Source organism: Prinia subflava, chromosome Z (genome assembly GCF_021018805.1).
Source record: "Prinia subflava isolate CZ2003 ecotype Zambia chromosome Z, Cam_Psub_1.2, whole genome shotgun sequence".
NCBI lineage: Eukaryota > Metazoa > Chordata > Aves > Passeriformes > Cisticolidae > Prinia > Prinia subflava.
The window spans coordinates 35,230,066-35,251,118 of record NC_086283.1 but is presented as its reverse complement, the minus strand read 5'-3'; the positions used below and the strand labels follow the sequence as shown (position 1 = coordinate 35,251,118).

Below are 21,053 nucleotides of genomic sequence, written 5' to 3'. Positions count from 1 at the left end.
CCGAGGTGCTTCAGCGCCAGTGCCGCCATTGGGCGACCCCACCGTGCCGCTTCGCACAGCGGGGACGGGCACAGACAGCGTCCCCTGTGACAGCGGCTCGGGAGCGCGATGCGCTCTGCCGGGCCCCGCTCCCGCTCCCTGCGACAGCGGCTCGGGGGCGTTGCTCCCCGGCTGCCGGCTGCGGTGCCCGACGCTGCCCCCTCCCTCACTCCCTCCTCTCGCGATACCGTCCTGGCCGAGGCCGGCGGCGCGCCGGAAGGGCGGCGGTGCGCGTGCGCGCCGGCCGTGCCCGCGGCGCAGGAGGGCGCGGGGTATGTCGGCCACGTGCGCCGTGTCCCGGAAAGCGCCGCTGCCAAGGCCTCATCCCCAGGGCGAGAGGGAGCCGGCCGCCAAGGTGATGCGCAGGGGACTGCGGCGAGGCCGCGAGGAGGAGCGGGAACAGCTGCCGTGGCCTGGAGAGAGCGCAAGCGGCATGGGCGCGGAGGCCGAGGCGGAACGGGCGGCACCGCTGAGCGACGAGCGGCGGAGGCGGCAGCCTCTAGAGCCGAGGGCGCTGACGACGCCGTCGGCCAGGGCGGCGGAGGAGGAGGAACGTCTGGAGCGGGAACATTTTCGGAGGATCATCAACGCTTTCCGATATTACGGGTAATTGAGGCCTGCCGTCTGGGCGCGGGGCCCTGCGGGGGTCCCTCCGCTCGCCGAGCGGCCTCCGCAGGGTTCGCAGTAGCCCCGCGGCCCCCGGAGCAGGGCGCTCCTGGTGCGGCCGCCTCCCGGGCCGCGCTCCGTGCACAGCACTGCGCTGGCGGGTGGGGTGCGGAGCCCCGAGTCGGGAAGGGGCTTCTGCACCACTTTCCTTTCGGGATACCTGCAAAGTCGCCTTGATGTCAGTCGATTCCAAAGCATAAAAAAAAAAAAAATCCCGAAAAGGCTGTCGTGAGGTCACTTAGGAGATAGAATGCTCTGAGACACTGTAAAGCCTTCAAAACAATAATATCTCCTGCTGGCAGAGGAGTGCAATAATGTTGTTTCGATTATGGGTGGAAATGCTTGAAAGACATTTTACGTTGAAGAAGATACAAGACCTATTGCTAGGGATAGTGGATGCCGTTTTTAATAATATGTGTTGGGTTAGAAGAGGGTTTGCTGGCTCCATAGGAAAGAGCCAGCGGTGGTGGGGACACCTAGTTTTAGAACTGAATCTGTTTAGTAGACGAGGAAGCAACTCGCATTACAAGGTAGTGGAGCCTGGCTGGAAAAGTCCAGTCGTCTTCAGTGTTTTGTTAAACGGTTTTCTGTTTCTAGGTTTGGAAAGCAGGTTTGTACTTCAGCTGACGAAGCCCCATCATGTAGCTCCTTACTGTGTGCTGGACCTCTTTTTATCAGTGTAGCAGAAGCATAATATGTACATGGTAGTGAGGTTCTTGGTAGGAGTGGGTGTTATTTAAATTATTTCTTCTGTTTGAGGTTTTTCCATGTAAGTTTCATTTGTCTTCCAGGACAAGTGTTTGAGCAGGAGGTTGGTCTGAACGACTCTGTAATGCCTCTTCCAAAGTGAATTCTTTAATTCAGTTTCGACATATCAAAGACCTAGAAGTATCTAATACCGTTTGTTACTAATACAATTCCATCCTCTAATTTGTTTATATTAGTGGTATAATTGTACCCTCAGACCTTAGAACCTGGGAATGTCTCTTCAACAGCCTTCTGTTGAACTGTGGCTTTGGGTTGCTTTTGAATGCTTGTTTCAGTGAAAACATAAGAAAAGTATGTGACTCAAGTTTCCAGTACAGAAATGTCTCTGTCTCAAAGAAATAATTTGAAATTTAGGTGAAATTACATATTTTGTTACATAATAAATGAAATTTGTGTTTGCTCATACTGATATTTCCATTTAACATGGGACATCTGTATGAATAAGACAGTAACACACTTTCAGATGAGTCCAGATCTTGTTCTTGTCTTCTAGACATAAACAGAGATAACTTTGTTATTTGTAGTTTTTCTGATTTCAGTGCATTATTCGTTCTGCTAGATGGTTGTAATTTAGCATGAAATGGTGGAGTATTAGGTTCAAAGGGATTTTTTGCTGATAAGACTTTCAGGAAGGTGTTGTTGAGCTAAGCTGATGTACTTTATGTAGAGCATCAGTTAATTTTTTTTTTGTTTCTTGTCCTTGAATGTAGTTTTAAACCAGTGTAGCTATTGCAGTGAACAAGCCCTTCTCAGTAACACGTGAATAAGGTATTACCTGATCAAATTTCCAGAATGAGGTTGTAACTAAAATGCCAGTAATTGCAGCTGTCTCTCATAATGGCTAGTTTTTTCACCTTTGTGCTGCTGTATATTGACACAAGACTTGGGAAACTTTAGTATGACTTGACTAGCTGAAATAATTTGATAGTCAAAAGGGTCAATATCTCTTACTGAATTCTCTCTCTAGAGTCATCATGACTGTGCTTAGCAACTTTTCTATCAGTTTAGACAGAAATCAAATCTAACAAAATCTCAGAAGAGTCACCATTTTAATGAAACTTTTATCCTGGAGAAGTGGAAGTTATTTTTAGCTTTCGTCAGTCATATGATGATGTTCACAATATTTATGAAGAATATGCTGTGAAAAGAAGGTAGCTTAGTATGTTAGTGTGGTTGCTAGAACTCTGTTGTGTTCATCTGAAACTTTCACAGTTCTCTTGAAAGCAATGGATTTTGAGGATCCCAACTCCCACTCCACATCCTGTTATTTCTGTAATCGAATACAGAAGTACCACTGTATCCAAATTAATTCAATTTAAATTGGATTTGTGAAACAAACTTGGGAGATAGTTGGTTGTTAAATTTTATAGATCCATGTGGTAGATACTGATCATCTGCTGTGGAAGTGAGTGGCTGATGATGAAACCGTAGGGAGGAGGGAAGAGCCTTCTTAAACTGGAATGTGTTAAATAGAATGATAATGTAAAACTAGAGCTTAAAAAAACTTTGCCTAGAAATTCTAGAAAACTTGTTCTCTGGTAAGGAACAGGAGTCTGGTCACTTTCTGTGTATAAAAAAAAATATGAACATTATATTTGGAACAGCTTAGAGTGAATTATTTACATGTGTGTATGTTGCTTCTAAATATTTAAAACTTTTGCTTTTTAGAACGAGTATGCATGAACGAGTGAACAGAACAGAGAGGCAGTTTAAGTCTCTCCCAGCTAACCAACAGAGCCTTCTTCCTCAATTTCTTCCTCACCTTGACAAGATTCGGAAGTGCATTGATCATAATCAAGAAATACTACAAACGATTGTGAATGACTGTGTTCATATGTTTGAAAATAAGGAATATGGAGAAGATGTATGTTAAAATGGACATTTTTCTTGCTCCAAAATTACATTCTGTATGCTTTGGGATTTTCTACATTTGCCTTTAATACCTCAAGCCTCCAACTTCCTTTTCTTTTGCCTTCCTTGTTTTACCCTTTCCTGTTTGCTCACACTTTTCTCACTCTTGTCTTTCACATTTTGCAGAGCTGATGCTTAATGAAGCTGGTTGTTATTAGTTCCGTTAGTTACACTTATGAGAATTAACTGTGAATCTGGCAAATTATTGTAAAAAAACAAACTGTGAGTCTGGAAAATCATTGTTTTCACTCCAGAGTTCTAGCTTTACTCTGGTTACATTTCAAAGTTATTTTTTTCTGTTAACTATATAGAATATAAGTGAGACTGTCTGTCTTACAGTAGGTTATGCATTACAACATTGTAAATTGGTTGCCATTCTAGATTGTAAGTATTTTTTATGTTGTTATTTGTGAGCACTTTTTTACTACTTGACCTACTTTCTGTTAAAAAACTGACACCAAAACTTAAAGGACTGACAGAGATGGAAACTGAAGTCCTCCTTGGATACAGGCAAGATACAGTAATGGGCCGCTCTAATACAAGCTTCTCAGTTTTGCCTTATCAGTATCTAAAGGTATTCTTTTTTTCAGGGTAAGCAGTTCAGCCTCTGCACTGGCTAAGCCCTGGTCCTTTCCTGAATAAGGACTACCAGTGGTGCTTTGTTATATGTTGGTTTTTTGATGTGGAAACTGGACTTCTGAATGCCGAAGAGAGGCCAGAAAACTCAGTTTGTATAGGATATTAAGGTGGATTTAAGCCTGGGTCCCAGGAGTGAAAGCAAAATGCTTTGTCAGCTGATACTCTCAGCAGTTCTTGCAGCATGGCTTTTTTTTTCTTCATAATTTGCTTTCCCCCCCAAAACTCCAGATACTTGGTATACTTTCTGCTAACCTTTTTTTTTCTCTCGACTTTATTCAGGGAAGTGGGAAGATCACACCAGCTTCAACGTTTGACATGGATAAATTAAAGTCCACATTGAAACAATTTGTGAGAGACTGGAGTGAAGAGGGAAAGTCTGAGAGGGATTCCTGCTACCAGCCAATTATTAGTGAAATTGTAAAGAACTTTCCAAAAGAAAGATGGTAATAGTGTCTTAAAATTTATATTTATGTGGACTTAACACTGTTGCACAAATCTGAAACAGAATTTATGGAATAATGAAAAGTTTTGTTTCAAAAGTAGAGAATTTTTTATGAACTCAATGGAATTTATTTTTCAATCAAGGAAGTTTTTATTTCTAATACAAGATGTTGGAAAAGAGTATAATCATAAGCTTCACAAAGTAATATCAGGTAAACCAGTAATAATTTTTTTGTTGTCGTTGTACAGCTGGGTGTAACAATATATGTAAATCTTTCAAGTAAGAGACTTCAGAAAGTTAAGTCAGTTGTATTTAGTGAAGTCAAGCTTGCAGGTTAGTGGATTCTCAGAGTGTGTCAGTTGCAAGTGAAAGGAAGGACTCTGACAGCAGGAAGTAAAGCTTTGGCTCTTCATTATGGGAGAAAGAGAAAGACTTAACCTCTACTGTAGTTGCACTTAATTGCACTAACAATTTACTCTGAAAATAATAAATTCTAACCTTGGTTTCAGACAGCTGTTCTAAGACAATTCTTAAAAAAGTTAAGTTACATGTGTGAGGGTCATTTTGTAAGTATTGGCTTGTTAACAGTGCCAAAATAGTCATTGATGCAGGGGTTTTGGGTAATTTAGGTAGAAACATACTGGTAAAGTCTCAGAAGGTTATAGTGCTATAAGAATTCCACGTTTATTGGTTCTGTCAATTAATCAACCCAGTCATCGTAAAGTACATTTTAGTTTCAACCTAGTAGTCTTACAGTGGAAAATTTGAGAATTTTTATTCATAAAGGTAACAGGCCACTACTTAGGTTTTATATACTAGGGTATTATTGTAGTGTTTTTTCTCTCTCAGTAATTATTAATAGTGCTCTTGTGCAAATTTGAAAAGTCTCTCCCGCTAGCCATTGTTTAGTCTCATTAGTAAAGATTATTTGTGGTGGGAGAGCATGGAGTGTAGATGGTTTCTATTTTGCCTTGAACTGACTTACCTAAAGATACATACACCTTCAAAAATGTTTTATCTGCAAGTAAACTTTCTGCAATTTTTCTAGTGCTGATAGTTCTCTTCATAAGACATGAATTAAATACTGCAAGTATACCTCTGATTTGTAGATCTGTAGGAAAACTCATGGTTTGTTGTAGTTGCAAGAAGTCATTGTAATCTCCAAAGTAACAGTTCAGCTTTTTCTCCTGTATACTGTTAGTGGATTTTGCTTATGGGAGAGGTAGCCTATGTCAAATCTTAAGAGATACATGGCTGAGGCTGGAAAATCTTGACTTCTACATCTTTCATCAATGAACTCTATTTCAAAACCTTCAATTGATATTAGGAAGCAACAGGTGGGGTGAATCTGAAGTTCACAACTTTGTGCTTCTTTACAGGGAATTCTCGTGGTCGTTGTCAGACAAAACTAATGTGGCAGAGCATTGGTCCCTATTGTGATAGCTCTGAAGTACCATTTGAGTTTTGTTTTGTCTGCTGAAATCTCTGTACATCACTGTACAGATCAAGCATCTCTACTACAAGTTTGAGTTTGTCAAACAGCATTTTTTTTTAAATTTCTAAAATGTGTATTACTTAAATTATTGCTGTGGAGGTGTTGTAGCACTCAGGTAAAACCACCTCTGCTCACATATTGTTAGCTACTATGTCAGCTCATTCATTTTTCCTGATGACTGAAGGCTCTCCTGGCTAGGTGTACTTACCTTTTTGGGGTGAGAAACAGAGTCATATACTATCAAGCTTAACTGGCAGTGTCACTTCACCCTTGCGCACAAAGTAACTTCCCTGGCAGGCTTTGCTTGCTGGTCAGTTTGGGTTTTTTGTAGAAATTTTACACAAACTGTTCACTCTCCAGTGACAGGACCTGAGGGAGTGGCGTGCAGCTGAATCAGGGGAGGTTTGCGTTAGATACCACAAAGAAATTCTTCATCCAGAGGGTGACTGAGCACTGGAACAGGCTCTTCAGGGAAGTGGTCACTGCACCAAGCCTGTCTTGAGTTCTGGAAATGTTTGGACAATATTTTTAGGAACAAGGTGTGACTCTTGGAGTGTCCTGCATAGGGCCAGGAGCTGGACTGTCTTACCCCTAACAGGTCTGTTCTAGCTTGGCATATTCTATGGTTCAGTGATTTTGGAGTGGAGAAGTTATTTCGGTTTGAAGGGATTGACAGGGCCTGAGCTAACCACAGTGAGTTATTCTGTCTGTTCTTTATGGTGGGAGAGAACTGACTGTCGACTCTTCACGTGAGAAAGAAAAAACCTGTAGGTCAACGTCAGAATGCAGCTTTCATTGCTTTAGAATTTCCTCTTGTAGCACAGAGCACTGAAGTCTCCTAAAAGGATGAAATGAAAGTGCTAGAGAAAAAACTGCACTGGGTGAAAGTGAAATGAAAACTACTTTATCTAAATGTATTTTCTGTTGGAAATGATAAATATTTTAAATTTGAAATTGTCAGTGCCAGTCACCTTTTACTTTGTAAAAGGAATTGCCGTACTCATCAAATTTATAATACTCAGTGGACTGGTACATTCAGTTTCTAGTTAACTAATAATTTGTTGACGTTATTAATTGCATGCATTGGAATCACATGAAAATGGAGTTTGAATTTTTGAAACTACTCGAGTGTGTTTCACTCTGTGCGTGCACACCTTGTAGCATTGTAGTTTGCAAGACTCATGTGGATGGGTTCAGTTGGTATGTACGCAGCAGGAAAAGCAGTTAAGTGTTGTATATGCTTGCTCTTTGGGAAGTAGTAGTACAAGCAATGGTTGAAAGCAGCTGTAAATCAGAATAGTTATTTAGTAGGTGCTCCTTAGCATGTGTTATCATGTGTTTCAGCCTAGTCTTCTGATGAGGCTGTTATCTAAAAATAAATTAAGTGGCAAAAGCTGTTCCTGCCTCCTTCCACCTTAGCACCATAATGCAGAATCTGTTAGCAGTCAACAAAGCAGTTTTAAGTAAATTCCATGAGATCAGGTCTTCCTGAAGAACTGATAGATTTCTTGCATTATTCGTGTTGGAATTTGTATTTCAGTTAGCAGGAGCTCTGTAATATTTAAACGTCTTGGATTTCTTGGATTAAAATGAACCTGCTTGCTTTTAGGTTCCCCTTGCTTCTCCTACTTGTAGGAGAAAATAGTAAAATGTAGATACATTTTTATTTCTTTATCACTGTATTCGTTGAAATATTTTTATAGCGAAGTATCATAGATTTCTTTTTTTGATTCTCCTTATTTTCAGTCATCTTGGTTTCCTTTCACTTCTAGTGTTGCTCTTCCTGCTTAGGGGAAATGATTTGAGGATCATTAACTTCTTGTCCAAAAGAAATCTGTGAAATAATTAACTTTTTTTGTTAATTATCATTCCATGGCCAAAACCAGTATACTTAGGTATTTTTTTCCAGTTTTCTCATGAACTAGGCCTCTAGAATGAGCTGTCATGCTGTCCAGCAATCAGTGTATTTTCCAAGATGCTGACGGAACAGCTCAAAAGAAATCACCATAGCTTAGTTTCCTTTTAATATGAAAAACAGCTTATTAGTTCTGAGCCTGAGCTTGATTTTACTTCTTGAGTGTGCTCAGCCATATTTATAGTGGAATCGAAATTTGTAAATTTATAGTGGAAATTTTTAAATTTATAAATTCAGTTTCATTTGACTTTATAAGAAATACATCTGTCCTTGCAGGTCTTTGTACTTAGCCTAAAGTTTGCTTTAAACATTGGGTTTAAGAGCAAATATTTTGTCGGGGTTACTGGATCACTGACTGCTTTGCAGATCTTTAGTGAGAGTATATAAAATTCAGATTTCCAAATTTGAAGAATTGCTCAAATGATTGTGCTGTTTAGCGTTTGTCTTAAAAAAAATCACTGACAATATGATTGAAGTAAAATAACAAAATATAGGATAATAAGAATTGGATCTGTTTGCAGTCTAAATTTACAGACATTGTAAACCTAGGAAAGGAGTCCCACAGTGTGTTCCTATGCTGATATTTCCACTGATCAGAAGCTCATCTCAATGTGAAATATGTATTTATTACTTCATTTGATAAATTGAACTGCAGTGTTTAGTTTATGAAAATGAGGTTTGTGTTTGGTCAGACACTCTCATTTTTCTTTTGTTGAGCGTGTTAACCCCCTCCGCACTGTTACTTTTTAATAAAATACAATAGACATGAAATAAGCCTCCATATTTCATGTTTAATCTCCCCCCTTTAAAAAGCACATCTTCAAAAAAAGTTTATATCTTCATTAATATCAATAGTCTTCTAGAAGCTGAAGATATATCACACTGAAACATGCTGTGTGAAAAGGGCATGACAGATTTGTTTCTGATATTTCTCCAGTGTCTTTTTAAGAGACTTCTGCAGTTTCAGTAGTTGAGCTGAATAGTACCATGCAGCCCTCTTCTCTGCTGCTTGGCCAGCAGCTTTCCCCACACCTGTCAGATTTATAGGATGATGCTACTTCCCTCTTGGCCCAGGGGTGTTCAGTGGGTACTTATCGGATACTCGTTAATGTTCTGACCGGTGCTAGATGTGTATCTTAGAAATCCTACCTCAAATAGTTTTGCGTGTGTATCACTTTGGGTTATTATGTTACCACAGTTGTTTTTTTTTTTGTTAACTTTGTAACTGCTGGAATCACCTAACCACCAGAGAGAAGCTGTTTTTTCTAGCCTCTTAAAGGATTATGGCCATTAAAAAAGCAGGTTCTGTTCAATTAAAGATTTTTAGCTATTAAAAGGATTCAAAATTAAGCATAATTCATTAATAACTGTTTGTCACAAGTGGCTAATTTGCAACTCTTGAAAAAGGTGTTAGACAATTTTTTTTCCATTTAAGGGACACTATCAACAGTCACTACTTGTTATGCAGTAAATTTGCCACATGCATAATTTTTTGGGCTATAAATTCAAAACTATGTTCTTGGAAGGTTAGTGTCAATGTTAGTGGACTGAGATTTGATTTTATTGTATTTTATTAGCTGTGCTCTGTTGCTGAAGTGAAGCTGGTGGCCAGAAGCATTTTCCAGCAACAGATATGAAGCATAGGGATAGAAATTAATTTGCTAACATATTTCCAGACATTAATCCCATAATAAAGATGCAAACAAAAGTGTAGTTAAGTCTGCTCTAAGAAAAGAGAATAGAAAGCTGTTTTCTAAGAGAGAGTTGGGACAATAGTTTAAAAGTACAAGAACTTTATATTGTGAATGAAAAGATACAAGACAACTACAAGCAATTTAAAATCAACTCGCTTGACTGTTAGAGGTTTTATCTTGTTTCTGGGTGCATAAAGGTGCAGATTTCAAAATGTGAACATACCTGCATATCTGTTAGCTACCAGGTTGCTTTAAGAAAAGACTTTTCATCTAATCAAATTGTTGTAATCTTGGAAGTGGTTTATGTCTTATCATCCCATTTATTATAGAAGTGTCCACATGAGGGTGCTAAAATCTGTGTAGAGCTAGTCTAAATATTTCATAATTAATGTGAACTTGTAAGGAAATAGAGAAATAGATTAGGTTAGTAAATCCATCTGGATTATGAATAGGAAGAGCTGTAAGATAGAAGCTTTTCTAGCTTCAGCCAGAAAACACATTTTCTTCTTTCTCCTGGTTCCCTATTTTCAAAAATTTCATATTTCATATTTGAGCATGTAGTTTTCTTTTGAAGTTTTTTTTTTTTTTCAGTAGGACTTCGTGCTAGCCTGCTTCTGTTTTCCCCTGTAGAAGTGAGGTAGTGAGAACCATTGCTTCACAGGGGTGCTCTGAAGTAATAACAAAGTCTTGATTTCCAGCTTCTTGTTAAGTCAGAAAAAGAGCCTGGATATATGGAATGGAAATGAATGGTATGATTTACCATTTCAGAGACTTCACTAACTAGATGATCAAATCAAAACTCAAAAGGCACTGTTAATGCTGCTTTGTTAGATTGTGTGGCCTTTAGAAAAGAATAATACTTCCCTTTGGTTCTGGGTAATAGCATTCAGAAATGTACAGCTTTTAGGATTTATGTAACTCCTTTAATCATCTTCATGCTTGTGCAGCATCCTTCCTCTTTGGAACTCCTTTTGGCATTCTGAATTTTTAAGTAGTCAAAGCCTTTGTGTTATGGTGGCTTTTATCCTTTGGACCTGCTGATTATGGCCTCCTTCGTGTACTTGCATATAAATTGGTAGGTGTATTTTTTGTCTCTGAAAGTGGTATGCAAAACAATGTGGGGAGGTGTATGAATATTCATACTTTAGTGTATTGAATCGTGGACACTTGAAGTCTTGTTTGTGACTGGAAAATAAAAAAATATTTCTTTTTAGATTAAGTGTCTTCAGGTTGGCATGGGAGTGGTTTCTGTTGTACGAGTGCAGGTTTGATTGCATTATGGTGGAAGTATGACGGTTGGAATATGTATGTATTGCCGTTTCTGCCTCAGAGGGAAGCAAACTTCGAGATTCTTAGTCCAATTTAGTTAGTTGCTACACTTGGGAGAGATTTTTACAAGTGTTTAAATGAACACACTGTTGGATGTTTCCTGATTGTCTTCAACTTGATGCCTAGTTATGAGTAGATGGTTAGAGAGCTGCAATGTACATTGAGTTAGGAAGTATGTCAGAGTACTTGGGGAAACCAGTGAGTGGTATATGAAGAACCCACCATTGCTGGAGCAGTCACTACTTTAAGGTTTTTACATTCTGAATTGTACATCAGATTGTAGAGATTTTATGTTTTCAGAAACATATGAGTTGGTGGTGTTTTTTTTCTTGCAAGGTAACAGAAGATGTGTCTAGAATGCTTTCTGATTATCAGTGGGGCTTAAAGAAGAATACATTGTGCTATATGAGAATATTCTTCAATTCACTTGAGAAATTTTTGGCTGGATAACTAGAACTTTCAAGAAAAACAAATTGTGTATAGCAGTCATGCTCTGTATTCTGAATGAGGGTTGTATATGTTCTTTTGAGTAATTTCTGTGAATTATTTTGACTGTACAATTAACCAACCTGATCAGAACAGGCTCAGTTTCCATTAAATGAAGTCATACAGAAAACATAATATAGTATCTAAGTATATGGTGGGAAGAATGTTTGGCTGGACCTCTAAGTTGTTTTAAGGAGTATCAGATAAAGACTTAACTATTATTTTTGTTCTGTTGCAGGGATTTCTCCAAAGTTAATATCCTGGTACCTGGTGCTGGGCTAGGTAGATTGGCGTGGGAAATAGCTATGCTCGGTTATGCTTGCCAAGGAAATGAATGGAGCCTCTTTATGCTCTTTTCTTCTAACTTTGTACTCAACAGGTATATAGCTTATGTTTTACTTGCTGAATAAAACCTAGAGAGGCAAAACTATAAATGAAAGAATTCTGAATATATATACGTCTCACAAGAATAGATTTATAAATCATATTACAAGACACACATACTGACTATCTAGAATGCTTTAAGGAAAAAGTCTTAGGGATAAATGAGAAAGTAATCATTGTATCTGAGTCATTAAAATTACAGGAAGCAGGGCTTTCAAGTTTTGAGATTTAAAATCTCTAAATTGTACAACCAATTTTTTGGAAAATTTTGATTAAGTTTTATGATGTATTTCACACCTGTTTCTGTAAAATGGACACCTATCTTACTGTTACTGAGTACGGGCCAGTAAATACAAACTAAATAAATGATATTTAGTGGTGATGATTATTAACAGAGGATACCTGTTAAAAAAAGTATCACATTCCATACTAAATTTTTAGGCACTGTTTTGACAAGAAAAACAATTATTGAAGCGTGCTGAGCAAGAGGCTAAGAGTTAATAGTTCCATAATTATGCTCAAATAATAAATTTAAATGTAGTAAATTTCATATTACAGATGTTACTTAAAATTTCTGTATTTGACATTCTGCTACTTTGATTGGAATTACTGTTTTCAAAACGGGCTTGTTAGAGAAGAAAAAAGGCAGCACATGCAACTGTTCTTTTAAGAAAGAGTGGGAAGGCTACAGGTGGGCAAGTATTGAAAGAGGTCTGGAGTGTGGTTTTTTTGAGGGGAGGGTTAGTGCCAAGTTCTCAGAGGCAGAATTTGACAGTTCATCAGTTTGAAATGATACACCTTTGCTGAAAATACCTAAACTATTGGCTTTTTTTCTCTATTACTATGTTTTGGAGACTTTTATAGACTGTCCACAGTGCACTATGATGCTTTTGAATCTCATATGGCTTAATATTCAAAAACAACAAGGGGAAAACACTGCATGATGCCCATTGCATATCTGCTTGTAGCAGTAGTGCTCCATGTGATGATAATAGATGTTTACTGGAGGTTCATTTGCTGTTCTTTTCCTGGATTTTTCTCAAGTTACTTATTTGTGAAATTGTATGTCAATTGATCTGACTGATGCCTTTTAGCTACTAAAAGGAAGCCATATTCCTCTCATGATTTGGTACTTCAAAGCCAGCATAAAAATATTCACTTCTTCACTTCTCATATTTTGGAGCACTGGTCAACTGTTACAGAAGTTAGTTAACTTCACCCCTACCCTCTGATGACATGCTTTCTTAAATAAAGAGTCTTCACCCATATATGAAATTATCCTAAAGATTCATGCTTTATTAATGGTAGTAATTTTAGCATCTAATTCTCATGTAGTGTTTCCCGTTTATGTAGGATATATAGCAAACAGATCTATATACCTTAAACTTACTAACAGAATGAGATTTTGGACAGCAAATTTGAGTGTTGTGCAACTGCTGTAATTTTCATTTTTGCTGGACAAGTTGTTAGCTAGCATGACTGAGCAGCAGTCAATTTAGTTGGAGTCCAAGCATTCCTTTCTGCCAGATGTAATTGTGGGCTTGATGTCTCTGTTACGAAAGTTTCTTTCAGTTTAGTCTTAACTGGCTGTTCATGATTAGCCTTCTGAAATGCATGTTTGCTTTTCTGAAACTGGAAGAAACAGCAGTGATCAATATAAGCTGGAGATAATACCTAAAGAGGAGCAGTCAGTAAAAAGAATTTGGCAATTAGTTTTTAACTGTAGTCTCAATTTAATTTATTCTTGCTTTTAGTTAATAAAAGCATGAGGGTTTTGCTTACATGTGCTTACAGTTTTACACCTTACAGCTTTACTTTGTTTCTCTGATGGTTACATTTAGGAAAACAAAGTACTCTTTTGAATGTCAAGCATTGCTACAGTAGGCTCCTAGATGTGATACACTGGCTTAACGTTTCTGTGTACTAAGTAGTATTTGCTGATTTTCAGACTTTTAAGAACACTTTCATATCTCTGAAATTATGAATTTCTGTTTTAGTGGATAAAGTTGCATGATATAGTATGTAAAGTGTGTGTTACAGTGTAACTGTGGTCACTATAAATACTTGAAATTATTTAGAGACTGTTACTCTGTTGAGGAAACTAATTTGGGAATAAAGTGACCCTAGACAAGTTAAACTGCAGTGGCTGCAGGACTGTTTCGGTCCTTGTGTGGGAACTTCTTCTTTCCCTTGGATGCATAATGTTCTTACATGGCGTGTTTTTCTTCTTTACTTTGTGGAAAGAATATAATTTTAGATAAATCTTGACACTTGGGAGAGACTGTTGTTTTTGTTGTTTTTGTTCCATGTCCATGGAATGCCTTAGGATGAGAACAGTTACATTTTTATCTGTGTACCAATGGTGAGAACTGAGATTTGACCTAGCCATTTTTTCCAAAACTGTCTTTTCAGCTGAATGTTGAACAGTGAATACCCCACCTCTATGGAAAGTAGTGAAGAGTGTCACACTTAAATATACTAGATTTTTATAATAGAATGCATATTACACATCTTATAATAAAAGTATGGAATTGCCAAGGACTAGAGTACTTAGTTTTTAAGTAATAATTGTTGAAACTGGAAATGGAGGTTTTCAAGCTTGTATATGAAAAGAGATTGCTATTTCCTGTTAAATTGGAACTGTTCAAAGTCTATGTGAACATGAACTCCTTTCTAATCTGTTTTTTTTTTAATGGCTGTTTTAGTGGTTAGGAGACTTGTTTATTGTTTGGTTTTGGATTTGCTTTTTTTAACCAACTGCATATATCTGATATTTATTTATATATGAAGAAAGTTGTTGAACGCTGTATACTGCTGCTCAAATTTTACTTTTTAACTGATAAAATGAAATACTGATGACATGGAGAAGGTAACAAATGTTATTTGAAACACTGTATCACAAATATCTTCTAATCACCAGCCAAAAGAGTGCACTTCATATAACCCAATAGATTGCTTGTGTTTGATGAAATGCTTGATATGTATTTTGTGGGACAGGTATGTCCTCGGTTGTCTTTGAAAGAAAATATTTTTTCACTTTTTAGTTACAAACTAATTTTACAGGATGATGGGACATGCCTCCTGTTGTACTTAAATGCTGTGTTTTATCACTTTTTTAAAATGAGTTGATTTAGTTAGTCATGTCAAACCAGAAATTCTGTTTTACAAAGACATCTTTACTTAGTATGATTGCAAATCTTGTGCAAGTGTTACAAACTTGAAATGACCACAAAATTAAAATTACAATTATTATGCATTGCAAAAGGGTGCTTATTTATATTTTTGATTTTTAAAGCATATTTTCAGTTAGCATCTGAAAAATGCTTTTGTTTGGCTGTGCCTCAAAATTTTCTACAATTACAGTTCAGAAAATCTAGAATGATAACAAACATTTCCAAAAAAATCATGGAAGAAATATTACTAGGGTTTGTTTGTTGGTTTTGGTTTTTTGTTGTTTTTTTTTTTTTTTAATAGGAAGAGAGATGATCCAGCAAATCTCAGCTTTATGGAATATAGGAAATCACAAATTTAATTAATCTTACAAAATAAACATATGTGTTTTCTTGTCAGTGGAGAAATAAGTTGGAGAAAATTATAACAAGTCATAAAAGAACTTTCTAAAACTAAAAAAGGCAATTACATTGTGGTAATGATTTTGTGCCAGATTAAAATTAGGGGTTTGATCAGTTCGTTATGGGTGGGCTGAAGTCTTCTGGTAAATGTGGAGCTGTTACAAGAACTTTAACTCTTACATTTGTAGATTATAAGTAAGCAATCAGTTGAAACAAATTTTGCTGGTTTTTGTATTTTGCAGATGCTCTCAAATTAATTCATGTAAGCTTTATCCCTGGATTCATCAATTTAGCAATAACAGAAGATCTGCTGATCAGATACGACCAATTTATTTCCCAGATGTTGATCCTCACAGTCTTCCTTCTGGTTCAAACTTCTCTATGACAGCAGGGGATTTTCAGGAAATTTATTCTGAGTGCAGTGAGTAAATGCAAACTTCTAGGCTATCCATGTAACTTCACATACTTTGAGTATTTGTGACAGGTTATAAGAAGAATGTATCTACCATTATTAAGTATAAAAAACTAGCTGTAGCAAGATTCTCTTACCCAGAATATTTCTCCAGCTGTAGGTCTATCGTAGGTGTATCAACAGGTCTATTTCTTACTCCAAATCAGCTTTTCTTTTCTTCTAGTTATAGGAAATGTGGACACCTCCTTGTCTAACAGATCTTACAAGAGCTTTCCCCATAGCTTAATTTTTTTAAGATCCTATCTTTAACAGTAGAACATCCAAGACTAGCATAAAGACTTCCAGTGCTTTTTGTTTATAGAACTTAAAACTTTTGCTATTTCAAGAATACCTGTTTAGAGAAAAACAGGGAGACTCATGCTTTAAAAGGTAGACTTCAAAAATTCCTGTTTGTTGAATTGACTAGTTAGCAACAGCTGAGGAGATATTCAAATAATAAGTAAAATGTTTTAAATCTAAGTGGCTTGTGAAAGTACGCTTAGTACTTGTGTTTGCTCTAGATACTAATTAGGGAGGCCTAAAATGACTGGGAATTTTTGCAGTTGTATTTTTAGCAGTTGTCATAATGAAATTCATAAGACAGGTCAGTAAATAGCACACTAGGGCCTTCATTTATATAAATTGCAACATTTACATTTTACAGTATATAATATATATAATTTTATATAGTGTATGCACAGTTCTGTTAAGTGAATAAATAGTAAGTATATTTAATATTGTAGTGTGTATATGTGTACATATAGATGCATGAATACAAGTCATGTGAACCCAAAGTTAACAGTTTTTAATGTAGACCAGAATACTTCATTTACTTGCAAACAAAATTCTGAGCCTTCAGCTGCTCAGAAGTTGAAGGTGATTCTGATGGTATCAACAAATACCAGGGTTAAATGACAAACTTTTACAGGGTTAAAAGCATTGAAACTAACCTTTGTATACTTTGCTCTTTTTGTGCAGATACGTGGGACTGTGTAGCAACTTGCTTTTTCATAGACACAGCACATAATGTTATTGACTATATTGATACTATATGGAAAATACTAAAGCCTGGAGGAATATGGATAAATGTAGGCAAGTGTGACCAGCCGCTCTTTTTGACTTATTTTTGATAGTATGTTTGAAAAGTGCGTGTGAATAATTGTATGCAGTAAGCTGTACAGCTACAAAAATACAGGGCTTGGAAATTATCTCAGAAGTGCTCAAAATATGTTCAGATGTTTGCTAGTTACAATCAAGTCAAGACTGTGATTTTTAAATAGGTAAATCTTGCCAGTGGCAGGTTTTGCATTCATGTGTCAAATGTTTGTTTTTATGACGAATGTAGTATTCTGTGTTGTCTTTTGCTATTTTTCTGAGAAAACAGAACTTTAAAATGCATCCTTGCTTTTTTTTTCTCTCTTTTTTTTTTTCCTCTCTTTTGTTTTTTTTTTTCCCCAATGTCTAAGTGGTACTCTACTGCAAAGCAGAAGTTTTGGGAATGAAATTTGATTGGAGTCTTCAATGGTGAAGACACATTAAACATTATGCATAGTAAAAATTGGCCAGTCACTGGTCAGTCACACCAGCCAGTCAGAGCACTAGCAGAGCTACTAGGCAGACTTATATTCTGAGCTATAGAGACAGCAGCACTGCTTGACTGAAGAAATTTTAGGATACAGAAAACAAAATCTGGTAGGAAATGTTGCACATTGTTGAATAAGAGCTAAAGTAATTAGTTTTCTTTTTGCATTGCTTCTGAAATTCATTTTAAGAATCATATTCAAGTAATAGCAGTACGTTCATTTGTCAGTGTTTATAGAATCATAGAATAGTTTGGCTTGGAAGGGATCTTAAATATGATCTACTTCCAACCGTCCCTGGGCAGGGAACCTTCCATATTTTAGAGTATGTGAATCTGGATATAAGTGTTTATTGCACTATCAGTATGTACTTTAGATTTTTAACACATACTTTGTCTTTTTGATAGCCATTTCTGTTGTATCTTTGTACTTTAGGTCCTCTCCTTTACCATTTTGAAAACTTGGGAAATGAACTTTCCATAGAATTAAGCTATGAAGATATAAAAAATGTTATCCTGCAATATGGATTCCATATAGAGGTAAGAAAGTGCTGTAGTTTGCAATAAGCAGTAGTGTTATGAATCAGATAAATTGCTTTAAATAAACCACCGTGAATTTCATTCAGTATAATGGCATATATTGATGACTTCTGAGAATAATATATATCTTACAAATTACCTGCTTTTCTCATGTCATAAGAAGTGTATAGATGAGCCTCATAATCTAATAACCGTATAGCATTTCCTTTTATAGTTCCTGTACAGAAGCTGTCTTGAAAACTGCTGCTTTGTTTTCAGGTGGAGAAAGAATCTGTACTGTCAACTTACACTGTGAATGAACTCTCCATGATGAAATACTACTATGAATGCGTGTTGTTTGTGGTGAGAAAACCAGAACAATAGTGGTCAGAACCAGTTAATGAGAAAAGAACCAGTTAATGAGAAAATAATGTTGGCTTTAAAGCTAGAAATGAGAATAAAATCATCTGGTGATGTATGGACACAACCTCAAATCAGTGGTGCCTTGTTGTTCCTAAGAGGATATAGATAGTGTCTATTTTCTTAATATCTCTGTTGCTACTCAGACATATACTATGCCATGCATATTCATAATACACTTGTGAAAGATTAAATGTTCACATGCACTGTCTTTGTGCTTTGGAATGCATTAAATATCAAAGCAAAAGTGTTTTCTTGAGAACAAAATTTAATATTTGCCATAACTAGGCTAATTCTCTGCTAATGTTGCCTCATTTTTCATAGATTTGTAGTGCTTTCTTTTCTACTTGATATTAGGAATGCATGGAGGTGCTTACTGTACTAGATATATCACTTTTAGAGAAGTATTTGTAAATGTATACTTAAATTATGAACTTTGAAATGGTTGGGAAGTGGTAAAATTGTTCTTGACAGATAAAATAGTCATCAGAACTGTTAGAGCATTTTCTGTGGAACCAAAGTGAAATAGGATATTATACAAATTCTGATCTTTGGCTGTACCACCGTTAAAGGTTTAATCAAAACCCAGAACCTATAGAAAATTTGAAATACCATGTGAAAGCAGAATATGGAGTGAAGAAAAAGCAGAATATCACAGAGAAACAGTGTGTTAACCTCAGTTTGGGAAAATACCGCTCTTGACTGATCTTAGTATTGGAGCTGAAATGTATTAAATGCTTTGCCTTCTTGAAATATGCTGATTTTGAGTCATCTTCTTACTGTTTAAGCAAGAACTGCTGAAGTTGATAAACATAGCTGAGTTGTCCATGCCATGTGTAGGTAGTACAACATAAAAATACCTGTCATAACAGTGCAGTTACATGTAAATACGTGCTATAACCTAATTACTTCCACCTGAGCCAGGATATGCAGCCCAAGTGGTAGACAATTTCCTTATAACTTCTGATGCTTTACCCTTGTGACTTCTTGGTTCCTCTTACTCTAATGTGGTTTTTTTCCCAACAGATGTGGATTAGGTGACTATTTAAACTACAAGTCATGGTACTATACAAGAGCTGTCATGTCACATATAATCTCATGTCACGTTGAAGTTAAGTACTGAGAAATGAGAAAAACCTTAATTAACAGTCACTAGTCTGAGATGAGGTGTCACGTTATGTCATGTTGGTTTTTGTAATCTACTGATTATCTTCAGTGCCATTTGGATGCATTTTCAAAAATATGTTTAAAATATAAAGCCATTATGATGAGGGCTGAAGTTTTTCTTCATATTTGGCTATAAGAACACTGGTCAGTAGCTTGTTTGTTTCCGATTATTTTTGTCCTGTCTTTCATGTGATGCCCTAATCACATCTCTTCAATAGATCTGTTACTGGCTTTTCAAATTTTCTAATCAAGGCCAGAAATTTGTGCCTTTATTCTTAAACTGAAAATTTGCAGGGAGGGAAACCAAATTTTTTTTTTAATGTTTTCAACACCAGATAGGAGAGCACATGCTTGTATACGTTTCAGTATTGTACCTTTTTCTGCTCAGAATCCTGCTTGAAAACAGAGGCTTCTGGTCTACAGAAATGTTTAAGTTTGGCTTAAGCTACTCTTCTTTGAACTCTCTATTTCTAAAAGTGCATGAGCTATCAAAATTCTACCATGTTTCAAGGGACATGTGTTTAAAGACGAAACACTGCTATTCAACAAATAATTTAAAAATAAAAGTCCTTGTGTAGCTAAAAGAAAAAAAAAACACCCACATGCTTTTATTTCCATATTGTACCATTTAATTTTTGAGAAAATTTATTATTCTTTGCTTTCTATCTGTTTTTCTTCTCTTAGGTAAAATATGATTAGTAATTTACTTGATTTTCAAGTTTCTTGAAATAAGATGGAGGTTAGGTGATTGTCAATTAAGTTGATGCTGTAGCATATCCATCTGTAGTACTACCCAGTTGCTCCCCCTTATGCAGTCTGTAACTTGAAATGTGGCATTCTGTTTTTCAAAAATAAGCAATGGAAAATATTTATGGTTGAGTGTCAATATCCTGTGTTCTGCTGGTTTTTTTCTTTGCCACTCCATGTTGTCACAGGTGCCATTTTTGTATGTTCTCTGAAAATGTTTTTACATATGGTATAATACAGTTATGTGTTTTTATTTCTGATCTAGAAAATGCTGGGGTTTTTTTCCCAGAGCATTCTGCTTTTAAATTGCAACAGTCACATTAAGAGTTAAAAGAAAAATAATCTTGTGAATGAGCTGTTAGTAGTGTTTTACCGGCAGTTCCATTTATGAGTTCTTAGAATTCTCTGTCACTTGTACTGTAATGCACAGGGATAATTGTATATTATAGAATTTGATCATTGTTTTATTTAGTTTTATATGCAGGGGGAAATGCTCAAGGTGTGTGTCAGCTGAGACTGTTTATTGTATGTCAGTATTAAACTGTACATGGTAACAGGTGTAAAATAAAATGCTGCGTTATCTTCAGTGTAAAACTTCTCTTTTCATGTAGTTTGATAAATGTAAAATGTCCTGGATTTTTTTTTAATGTGTTATATTCTGAAATTGGTTGGAGAGGGGATAAGAATGGGGAGTTTCTTGTCTCTGTGTGCACTTCCCACAGTTTTCAGTGTGTGTAATGAACTAGGTTTTTTGGATATTAAAGCTTGCAGTAAGGCTTGATGTCTCGCGTGTCGGGCTCCTCCCTTCATGGCCGGGTGTGGGTTTGACT

The 21,053-nt window shown here is 36.6% G+C and overlaps 1 protein-coding gene across 2 annotated transcripts; it reads left to right on the top strand.

Moving 5' to 3' along the window:
- Positions 1–247: 247 nt before the first annotated feature.
- CARNMT1 (carnosine N-methyltransferase 1) lies at positions 248–21,004 on the top strand. 2 transcript variants are annotated; one of them, XR_010083585.1, is made up of 8 exons: positions 248–645; positions 3,142–3,337; positions 4,303–4,466; positions 11,623–11,763; positions 15,583–15,761; positions 16,770–16,879; positions 17,807–17,910; positions 18,169–21,004. XR_010083585.1 is itself a non-coding variant. In XM_063423549.1 (8 exons), the coding sequence occupies exons 1-8, from the start codon at positions 314–316 to the stop codon at positions 18,271–18,273; spliced, it is 1,335 nt and encodes a 444-aa protein (XP_063279619.1). In that variant the 5' UTR covers positions 248–313; the 3' UTR covers positions 18,274–21,004. The 2 variants fall into 2 exon arrangements, 1 of the variants encoding a protein (XP_063279619.1); XM_063423549.1 differs by having other exon boundaries at positions 16,770–16,883.
- Positions 21,005–21,053: the final 49 nt, after the last annotated feature.